The sequence below is a fragment of the Aristolochia californica genome, unplaced genomic scaffold (genome assembly GCF_029961685.1).
Source record: "Aristolochia californica isolate CCGP_79_NKW_82.1479 unplaced genomic scaffold, dmAriCali1.0.hap1 SCAF_3, whole genome shotgun sequence".
NCBI classification, from domain to species: Eukaryota; Viridiplantae; Streptophyta; class Magnoliopsida; order Piperales; family Aristolochiaceae; genus Aristolochia; species Aristolochia californica.
This window is the reverse complement of record NW_027181992.1, coordinates 14495114-14506953: the sequence shown is the minus strand read 5'-3', so window position 1 is coordinate 14506953 and position 11840 is coordinate 14495114. Positions and strand designations below refer to the sequence as shown.

The following is an 11840-nucleotide window of genomic DNA, read 5'->3' as shown; positions in this document are numbered from 1 at the left end:
ATCACTGGCTCTACATTTTACCACATAATTAAATAAAGTAAATTTATAAGTGCTAAGGTACTTGAATGTCCTTCTGAGTTACCAACTCACCCACGTCGCCTCTAGATGACTCGTCCCGCTATGAAGTCCACAACATCATTTCCCCCTTGCAGAAAGAGCTTGTCCTCAAGCTCGAAGGTAGGGTAGACTTGATGAAATACGCCAAAATTCTCCCAAGTGGCCTCCATGGCATTTGTGTGCGTCCACTGAACTAGTACTTCTCTCCTATTCTGATTTTGTCGAGAGCCCAAATTTTTTGTCAGAGTGAGAGAAACTTTGTCGTCCTCAATCGGGGGTAAAGAGGAAATGGAGGGTGGTTCTAGTCCTTTGAATTGCTTGAGGAGAGAGACATGAAAAATATTGTGAAGCTTGGACTCTGGAGGAAGTTGCAGCTTATAGGCTACCTAGCCAACTCTCTAGATAATGTTGAAGGGCCCAAAATATTTGGGAGAAAGGTTGAGCCGATTGCCCGCAATTGAATTTTTACAGTAAGACTGTAGACGAAGCCACACTATATCACCCACATTGTATATAACATCGCGGTGGCCCTTATCATAATAGACTTTCATGCATGCTTGAGCTTTCCTAATTCGTTCGACAACATATTCCAGCAATTGATCCCAATCCATAAGAGCTTGGTCAACTGCCTCCACTCTGGTTGAACCCTTAACATGAGAAATAAAACGAGGGGGATCCTTGCCATATAGTATCCGGAATGGTGTCTCCACTAAGGCCATGTGGAAGGAGGTATTTTAGCAATATTGCGCACAAGGAATGCATTCCACCCACCGTTTAGGACTGTCAATGCATCAAGGCACAGGAAAATACATCCCAGGAGAAGCATCTATCCAATATTTGGATCTGAAGGAAGAGTGTAGAACTCCATTGGCCTAGCTTCCATTTAAAGCCAATTGTGTTTGTAAGGAGACTTGCGTATTACAGTTTCATAGAATGAAACAATTGGAGGAGAAACAATGATTTCAGCTCCACCCATGAAGTAATCTTGCATATCCTTAAGGCAGATCTCAAAATGGAGGTCTCCAGCTACAATATTTACACCACCCTCTACAATTGTACAAACAACCATATGATCTGACTTGGCCAGCCATTTCAAACCTTCAACAAGCTTGGGAAGATCTGAAGCAACTCTACATTGGACAACAATATGCACAACAAGGGACACAGAGAACTTCAGGGCTCGAAATGGGTGAGCAACTACTTCTTTCTCACCAGTCAAAGTAGCAGTAATGAACTGAACCAATCCAACCAAAGACTCTGTTTTTCCACAAGGAACTACTTCAGCAAACTCAGGCTCTGTCCCCATCCAAATGACAGTTCTCTGGACGTTTTTCACATATAAGTCATTTTGCTGGCCTTGTGCATAATTTGGACCCATAATTCTGACCTTCATACTAGTGCAGAATTTGCCAGTAAAGGGACGCCCAAAGGCAAAAAATTGACCTTTATTAGAAGCAGGAATCATCTTAGAAACATAAAGGATAAGTGGACCATCCAGAGCACAGTTGCTTCCAGGTTTCCCAAGTACTGCTACAGTACCACCCGTCATGTACTCATAACCATGATCACCACCCCTTCAACCACATCTTTAGCCCCATTGTTACGCACACAAAACCTCCCAACAGCAGTGCCATTCATAATTTGCACCAATTCCAGAAAACCCAAACTGCTATTCAATAAATGACAGTATTCCCCTTTGCCTGCCGGGCATTTCATCAAACCATTGCCCGTCCTCTTTCAATTTTCTTATCACCTCTGAAATAGCTCCAACCTGACTATCTAGTGGAACCCATTTCTGCACTGTAATAGCAGCAACCAGTGGACACTTCGTCCTACTGTTCAACCCAGCCACAAAAAAATCATACATCAAGTCATCCACTCTCTTTGCCGTGGGAGAATTTTTTAAGAAGTATGAAATAAAGTGACTGGTATTTGAATTTGCATCTTCCTCATTGACATGTGAAGTGTCTCCGGATTTATCCAGTATGCTATCTTGTGTACACAGGAATTGGTAAATAGATTTCTTCAAACCATCATAGCCCCAACGGTAATCAATATGGGAAGCATAATCAGGGTCTGAGGAAATATTTTCACCATCATCTTAAGGCTGATTTATACCTGGATAATACACTGCACTCCTCCTACAACAGATAATTGCAGCAAAATCTATTGGCTGGAATTTACCAGACTTAAGAAAATTAATTGTTTCAAAAATTGGCATTGCAGTAGAAAGAGCAAATCCTGTGAATCTTACCCTTGGAGAATCTTACTTGCCAGCCTTTAAAACACATAACAGTCTCAAGTTCTCAATAACCACGTCTTTCCCTTCATATCCATGATTAAAACCTTGTACAGGATCAGGTGCACAATATCTAATATGATTAATACGCTGAGATTTGCATTGCTTGCTAATTGTGAATGCCTGAGGACAGTACCAAGGTATGTAGTGAGGTGTGAACTGGTTGTATCCGCCTTGTTCAAGTGACTGTGTTGCACCCTTGAAATCCTTCACAAATTGTACCAGCATGTCACACTTAGGCCCATGCTCATCATTGCTACTGGCCCACAATTCATACTCCACCCGATCATCTGGGTGGGGCACTGTTTCAGTCCAGTCAAGGTTCACATTAACCATTTCCCCACTGGCAATAGCCTTCTGTGTAGAACCAAGAAATCTATCTCCATACTTTGCAGAACCAAGAAATGACAAATTTAACTTACTATGCTGTGAATCTTCTATCACAATAGGGCCCATAGAACTACCTGTTATGATAGCATATATACCACTCAACACATTTATCAAGTTCACTGCAAAAACCTTGCATGAAGTAAGTAGACAAAACTCAGAAAACAATTGGTTCAACTTCTCATAATCTATGTTGTCAACCATGTTCTTCAAGTACAGGTTCACCCGTTGGTACTTGTCTATAGTCGCCTTATAAATCTTCTCAAACTGTCCCTTCAATCCCATCTCCCTTTCTGATTTCTTCAGAGCCTTCCCAAAATACCACTCGTTGTCATCAATTTTTTTGTCATGAAGCCCCTCAACGGCAAGAGCAGCATCTGCTGCATTCTCAAAATTAACCAATCCAAAACATTGGAATTTCCCATCCATCTCTCATTACTACAGACATGGGACACAAAAAATTAAGCCCCCAATATCCAATTTGACAACGGACATACGCACAGGGACTGTACTCATCAACAGAAAAACAAAGCCCCCCAAAAAAAAAATCTTCGCAAGCCCCATACAACTTTTTCTACGTATACTGTCATCCTTAGAAAAATTTCACCTCGAAATTCATACACCCAAGCCGGAATCCCAGCAATTGGGCACTGGTTCTCTGCTTCACGGAACTGAGAAGCTCCATCCCCAATTTTTGAGCAATGTTGCTACTGCTCAGGCCTTTGGAGCCCCATCAACCCCATGGAACAACCGATTTCACCTAAAAGTCGACGGCGGTTCGGAAACTTACCCCCGAAGGCGATAAAATTTTGTTTCCGCTGGGCTACCAAGGGCGAGATTGAGCGGAAATTTGTCCGACGGAGCCGTCGGAGTCTCCTCCTTCTCCGGTGGCGGACAACAGCCCATTGGGGCTTCTCCGCTTGGAGATTTTCTGAGACAGAGGGCTCTTGGAAACATTTCCTGGTCAGAATAGTCGCCGAAAAATTTTCCTTTCTCCTATTTAAAATCGAGTGTTGCTTGTTGTGAGCCTCGTTGCTGTGATTTTGGAATTTCTGGGTCCCCTTGCCCTGCTCAGGAATTTTGCATATGACTTCCCTGCTCGGAGATTGCCATTTTCCCCAATTTTAGATTGGTGGTCGCACCCAATACCAACGACGTTGTGGCAGAAAACCCTTCTAATTTCCTCGAAGCTTGGTCCCCGCTGTTCGGCTCGGGATTTTCCTATGTCTTCTATTCGGAAAGATGTATGGCGTCCAGTGGGAAAGGGTTTGATGCCGAACCCCATTCGGGATTTTTCGACTAGGGGTGTGCTGAATACCCTTCTGATTTCGGAATTTCTGAATCCCCAAATTTGGATGTCACCGCCGCTGGAGATATAGAAGGCTCTCTGATTTCTTGCTTCTCCTGCCCGTTCGAGATAGCGTCACGATCAATTGCCTCTCGTTCAGTGTTTATTTTGTGCTCGGAGATTTGAGATCGTATGACCTTTTCTGCGGTAGCCAATTGCTTCCTTGCATAATTTTTTTTAATGTAAGCTACACGTCATTCACGTATTATTTCCATGTAAGTTCTTCTGCCAATTCTCTGTACAATTTTCTACGCATGGCCATCCATTCTTCAAGGGATAATTCTCTGCACATGGCAATCCATTCTTCTAGGGAATGGATCATTGTGTTCCTGCTCTGATACCAGTTGTTATGGTCTCGGATCTGACACATGATTCGTAGGGAGGAAGAAGAGGAAGGCGAAGATTAAGCCAAAGGAAAGCTTGAAAACCATAGGTTCGTTAAGGAGAACGCACACCCCTGACCTCATTGAGGTGAACTCAAAACCCTATTTAACTTAAAATCAATGTTTCTCTTTCTCATTACTCTTACCCCTTATATAGGGTTCAACCATACAGGGTTTAAGATAAAATATTACAAAAATACCCCTATAAATGAAATATTCCAAAAATACCCATGTGGCCTAAAAATGAAATAAAATAAAGTATATTAAAGAAAAACAATTAAAATAATAATGCTATTGCATGCATGACACAACATATATGAGGGAAAGCAGCCATGTGTGGAATTTAGGACTCCTTCATATTGATCTCGAGCCAAAAAGGGAGACGAAGAAGGAGAGGAGAAGAGAAGAAGAGAGAAAGGAGAGAAGAGGAGAGGAGTGAATTCAATTTGTGTTTTGAGTTTGAAAGAGATTCCATTTTGATGTAGTAGAAATCGGTTGAGTGGTGATCAACCGAGCACCTATGAAAGCCAAATCATAGAAGCGCTTGACTGAATTTATCAAACCAGGCCCGAGGGGACTATTTAAGCCCATATAAAGATTTCTTTAACCGGCATATATCCTGTGGTTGGATCATATAAATTTTTTCACGTATATCACCTTTTAAAAATGCATTTTTTACATCAATCTGATATACTAGCTAGGATGAGTAAGCAGCAATAGAGAGGATGATACATATTGAGTTCAGTTTTGCAACCGGAGAGAAAGTCTCTTCATAATCTATCACATATCAATGAGTATAACCTTTTTCCATAAGGTGTGATTTAACACGAGCAACCAACCCATCTGGGATGTGTTTCACCAAAAAAATCAACTACAACCAACCGGTCTTTTTCCTTTTTGGGAGTGATGCCAATGTCCATGTATGATTTTTATATAATGCATGCATTTCTTCGTCTATAACGGCCTTCCATCTCGGATGCTTTAGGGCCTCCTGATAGGATTTTGGTATGGAAACAAATTAAAGAGAAGCAAGAAACTGAATACACTCATAAGATAAGCGATGTAAAGGCAAAAAATTGGCAATTGGATGAGACGTAGTGCAAGAACGGTTTTCCTTTCATAACGCAATAGGCCGAATATCAAATTCAGGCCCAAACATAGGAGGAGAAAGACTTACCTCAAGAAGATCGGACAACTCCACAGGTGAGGAGACGGCCGGTGCTTATGGGGGTTGAGTAATATCTTCTTTAAACGGCACAAGCGGGCATGGAGTGGTTGGAGGAAATGTAAACCCTAGAGGAGCCTCAAGTGAGGAGTAGAAGGAAGTACCTTCAAAGAAAGTCACATCCCGAGATACCATCAACCTCCAAAGTGTAGGATTATAAAAAATATATCATTTCTGAGTTCGAGAAAACCCCAAATAAATACACCTCATAAATCGATGATCAAGTTTACTTTAATGTGGTGAAGTATCATGAACAAAACATGTGCAACCAAATACTTTAAGAGGAAGAGAAAACTGATTTTACCATGAAACAAAATAGAATACAAAGTTTGATTTCCAAGTACTAATGAAGGTAACCTATTGTTGAGAAAGTATGTTGTAAGAATAGCATGAGGGCAATAAAAGTAGGGTACATTCATAGAGTAGAGGAGGCCTCGAGCAATTTCAAGGAGGTAAAGATTCTTTCTTTCAGCAACACCACTTTGTTGAGGGGTATAGGCACATGATGTTTGTTGAAGAAGCCTATTACCCTCACAAAATGATTTAAACTCATTAGACAAATATGCCTTAGCATTATTGAATCTAAGGATTTGATTTTTTTCAAAAATTTCTATAGAAACATTGCATGAATGTTTTTAAAAATAGAAAGAATTTCAAATCATTCTTTAAACAAAAATAACCAAGTCACTCGGGTAAAATCATCCAAAAAAATAATAAGACATTGAATCTGAGAAATGTTAGAGATCTTTAAAGGGCCCCATACATCAGAATGTATTAATACAAACGGAGCAGTACTAGTAGTTGTAAGATGAGGAGAATATGTACTCCTAACATGCTTACTTAATTGACATGCCTCACAATTGAAATTAGATAAAGATTTTAGAGATATAACTAAAGAATGAAGTGACGAGGTAGATGGATGACCAAGCCGGTTGTGCCACAGTTGAGCCTCGGATGTAGTGGAAAAAATAGCAGCTACTAGTAAAAGAGTAAAATAGTATAAACCCCCTTTTTCATGGCCGCCACCAATCACCTAGTTTGTAGTTAGATCCTAAAATATAATCGAAGATGGTGAGAAGGTGACAAAACAATTCAATTGTTTGGTTAATTGACTACCAGAGAGAAAATTTAATGGAAATTGAGGAACAAATAACACATCTGAGAGGAATAGACGTGATAAGAGAGGAAGAACCCTTGCCAAGCACTTGGTTTGGGAACCATTAGCAATAGTGAAAAATTTATGTGGAAGACATAGAGATAATGAATGATGCATGTCTTTGTTACCTAACAAGTGTTTGGAAGCCCGGGAGTCAATTATCCAAGAGGAAGGGGTTGAAGCGAAAGAAAGCATACCTGACGCAATGATAGTGGCAGTAGTAGGGCCTGGTGGAGTAGAGGATTGATTGAATAATGATTCCAACTTCTGAATTGCAGCATAGTCTTCCGCAGACACATTCTTGGAATGAGAATCAGTCCCTTCATCCTTTTTCTTAACATTAACTGAGGTTGGATTGGTTGTTGCCCAATCAGGCTTGCCATGGAGTTTCCAGCATGAATCCACAAGGTGGTTCTAATCAGCATAGTGCGTGCACAATTGAGGCTCAGTGCGGGAATGGGTCAGACCCGTTCAACCACCTCTATTGCGGCCTACTCTTGTATTTCTGCCGCATCCTAGAAATGGGGATGATGTGCCCTGATTACTAGAGAACATAGTTGATGGAGAACCAATAAGAGGAGAGGGATCAGGAATCCGTAACAAGGTAGCACTAATGTCAACAAAAGAGGGAAGGGCAGAACAACAAAGAAGTTGAGTCTTAGCCACCTCTAGATACGACTTAATATTGGTAAGGCAAATAGGCGCTGCCAGTGCCTCGCGCTATTTTTCTTGAACAAAAATGTCGATAGAGTATGGTTGAGTAATTTTCCAATCTTGGAGAAGGCCACAAAACCAAGCCAAAAACTCATGAATATTCTCTCCTTGTTTGGTAGCCAGCATACTTTGGAAAACATCATATACTCTTTGCAAGGAGGCGGTACTGGAATAGAGATTAACACATGTGTCCCAAATATCCATGGATGTTTCCAAGTGGACCACATTGTTAGCGACATGCTCTTCCATGCGGTTAATAAGCCAACCGATAACCATGTTATCATTTTTGACCCATTTACGGTAGACTTCATCTTCTTCATCAATTGGAGGAAGGATTTGGATAACATGACTAAGAAGGTCACGAGTAATGAGAACCCTCCGTACCGATTGCAACTACCTGAGGTAATTGTAAATACCTCATAGTGGAATTGTAGTAATTCAGAGTATATCACTCTTATTACTCATATGTCCACTCTCCATGTTGACACAAATCAACTAGTGAGGTCAATTTTCAAAGGGGCTCAAATAACAATTACACAATGTAATTTGAAGCACCCGTAGACCAAATTAGCCTCCAAAAATAAGTAGAGAATATTTTCTCGAGAATAAGCACCAAATCATGGAAAAATTGATGTTTTTGTCAAGAACCACTACTTAACTTCTCTTATATTTATTAAAAAAAAATAGAGAGAAGAGAATAGATGCCACTCTTATCCTTAATCCAAACTCAACCACAAAACTGAGAGCAACTTTAGACAAGGCATTTCTTGGCAAACCAAGAGCAATTTCTTGGCAAAATAAATTCCAACTCATTGGAATACTTCAACACAAAAAAAGATTTAATTGTTGAAGTTCAAACCCAAAAATAATAGGGATAAGTGAGTGTTGGAATTTCATCAAACATATAACGGTTATCCATCAACATAACACTCCTATGAGTAACATTGGATCATAGAATTGACAGCAACATATGCTGGAATCTCATATCATCAATGTTTGATTCCCATTACATAAAGGTAACTGAATCCAAATAACAAACAGAAAAAAAAACCTTTGATCAATCATGTAATTTTGCCACAAGATGATCGAGACTACAACATCCTTTTAATCATACAAGATAAATCTTCACAATGTTTATGAAGATTATCTTTGTTGATTTTCATGACTCCATGGATTTAGCTCATGGATAAAGAGGAGAGAACCCCATTGGGAGAAAAAATGAGGAAGAAGGGTTATGGACTTGATGATTCCTAACCCTCCATTTGAAGCTCTATTTATAGATATATGAAACTATTGTATTACAATAATACCTCTGAACTTAGGGTTTAGGGCTTAGGGTTTTAACCCTAAAACATTAACTTGATTACATAAATGCCATCTCTATGAGATGACCCTTTATTTACCATCCTGCCATCCATGTATGTGGGCCTATGGGCCTTCTCCTTGATCTGTGGGCCTTGAGGCCTTCTTCTATATCTATTGGTTGCATGGGTCTTCCTTGGTCTTATGGGCTTGAGCCTATCGTCTAATACACTTGGATATGTGAGTCTTCCTTGGTCGTGTGGGCTTGGGCCCTGTCTTCCAACACTCCCCCTCAAGTTGGGGGTGAGAGAACAACATGAACTTCCAACTTGTTGCAAATGATGTATAATTTTTTATTTTTTTTTGTATAATATGCCTTCATCTTCCAACATTCCCCCTCATGCTAGTGCTCTCATTCATTAGGCCCAACTGGTATAATATCAGTGAGAGTAAATCACTCTTAGCTGCTAAGACATTACTCTGAAGTGTCCACCTCCACCACCGTGTCCCTCCACAGGACAATGAATCTCAAGTGGTAGAGTAATATATGATATTAATGGGGAGAAGTAACATAAATATAATAATAAGTTCCTCTGTCATGGACTTCCAACCACAACAATGTGATATTTTTTACAGGGATGAAGGTCCTCTGTCATGGACTTCCAACCACAAATAATTTTGATATTTTTTTACGGGGATGAAGTTCCTCCTTCATGGACTCCCAAACACAAATAATTTTGATATTTTTGACGGGGATGATGGACTCCCAACCATAAATAAATTTGATTTTTTTTACGGGGATGAAGTTCCACATGGACTCCCAACCACAAATAAATTTGACTTTTTTTACAGGGATGAAGTTCCTCCGTCATGGACTCCCAACTACAAAAAAATTGATATTTTTGATAAGGATGAAGTTCCTCCGTCATGGACTCCCAACTACAAATAATTTTGATATTTTTTACGGGAACAAATAAATAATGGTATGAGGCTACCTCTTTTTCAATAATAATGTCTCATCAAAAGAGACACAATAGCAGCTGCCAAAATGGGCTTGGTCCCATTTAACACGACCCAAAATAATCCTTGTAAAATAACCATGAAATAGTCCAATGCACATATCTAGACCAAATAATATGCTGACCAAGGAATAATCTGTCAATTCATAAAAAATAATAATCCAGCCAGAGAAAAAATTACTGAGTCTTGCCAAAATATGTATAAACTTGGGCACGTATATCAAGGTAAAAAATATGTGACCCGAGTCAAGTTGACCCAGACCTGAGTTGACCTAGTCCAGGTTGACCCGAGTTGACTAGGTCTGGCTTGTGCAGGAGTAGTACCCTCACGTTGCTGGATCCCTGGCTCGCTAGTCCGAGTTGGACGGGCCAGGGCACTGATTTAAGTTTCCTAACTTAGGAAACTTGAATAAGGCAACAATGCCTTCTTCCTCGAGCAAAGAGACAAAAAACATGTGATGCAGCCAAGAAAGTTTCGGCTTCTAGCCAGAGAAGAAAGATACGGAACTTTATAAACCAAGAGATCGTCGTTAGATGACATCTTTCCACATAGCAAGTTTATGAAATGGAGGGAGTAGCAACGGATATCTCGGCTGAAACGAAGCTCGATGGAAACAGAGCTCGGATCTGTTGGAGGAAACTTTTTGATAGCAATGTAAGGCCCAAAAGAGTTCCTCCAAAACGGAAATAATTCTGGCGCAAGCATCCAATAGAGTGGTTGTGGTGGGCGGAGCATAAATAGCCAGTGAAGTTAAGCAAGGTTCCCTGAACACAGGCCAGACCACCAGGGTTCGCCTCTCCCGTCCCCATCAACGAGCGGTTGTCAGTCTCCCCGGGACCGACTTCTCCTATCAGCGACCAGACGCTGCACCGTTGTAGCTACAGGTATTTTGGTGGCGCGGTGTTCAACAGTCAGCTTTTGATGACCTTCACTCGTCTCTCTATCTCGCTGCTCTCATCGCCTTCACAAACAAGGCTTATGCGGAACAAGATCTATTGTCGCCCTTATGCTCCTTGTAATTGCTATCTTCTCATTATAGTTATGGAAGCAGTGTTAGCTTTCTCATACTGAAGCAAAGGGAAGACAACGACTAATCCCAGAGGTAGACACTCTACCAATCAATAACAATGGGAAGAAATTTGTAGACTGCTAGTGTGAAGAAGGAGGATCAAATGAATTGGATTAGAGCAACAAGAGTTGTTTGGATCATGAGTAATCTGAGGAGATATAATAATCTATATAACAAAGAATAATCAACCAAAGGAAGAAGGTAGTAATATGAGCAAGGAAGGCAATACGATTTAACGAAAGGAAGCAAAAAAAAAAAAAAAAACTACGCACATGTTTTAAGAGATAAAAAAATTCTAACAACGGACGAGAATGAACTTTGAAAACCCATAGTTGGAGTCCTGAAAATCAAAGTTCTGATACCATGTTGATTTTCAGGACTCCATGGATTTAGCTCATGGAGAAAAAGGTGAGAAACCCATTGGGAGAAAACTGGACGAAGAAAGGTTATGGACTTGATGATTCCTAACCCTCCCCCTAAAGCTCTATTTATAGATTTATGAAACTATTGTATTACAATAATACCCCAGAACTTAGGGTTTTAACCCTAAAACTTTAACTTAATTGCCATCTCTATGAGATGACCCTTTATTTACCCTCTTGCCATCCATGTATGTGGGCCTATGGGCCTTCTCCTTGATATGTTGGCCTTGAGCCCATCTTCTTTATCTCTTGGTTGCATGGGTCTTCCTTGGTCTTATGGGCTTGGGCCCATCTTCTAATACACTTGGATATGTGAGTCTTCCTTGGTCGTGTGGGCTTGGGCCCTGTCTTCCAACAATCTTGACTTGACGTGAATCAAGAATTCAAGAAGATGGAAAAAATTGAAACCGTAAATAGAGAATATGAAAAAAATCCAGATTTTACCTATATATTCATGG

General features: G+C 40.3%; 1 protein-coding gene across 1 annotated transcript; it reads right to left on the bottom strand.

Moving 5' to 3' along the window:
- Nucleotides 1-940: 940 nt before the first annotated feature.
- Nucleotides 941-1606, bottom strand: LOC137959385 (elongation factor 2-like). Its single transcript, XM_068806781.1, has one exon. The coding sequence runs from the start codon at nucleotides 1604-1606 to the stop codon at nucleotides 941-943; it is 666 nt and encodes a 221-aa protein (XP_068662882.1).
- Between the last annotated feature and the right edge of the window lie 10234 nt (nucleotides 1607-11840).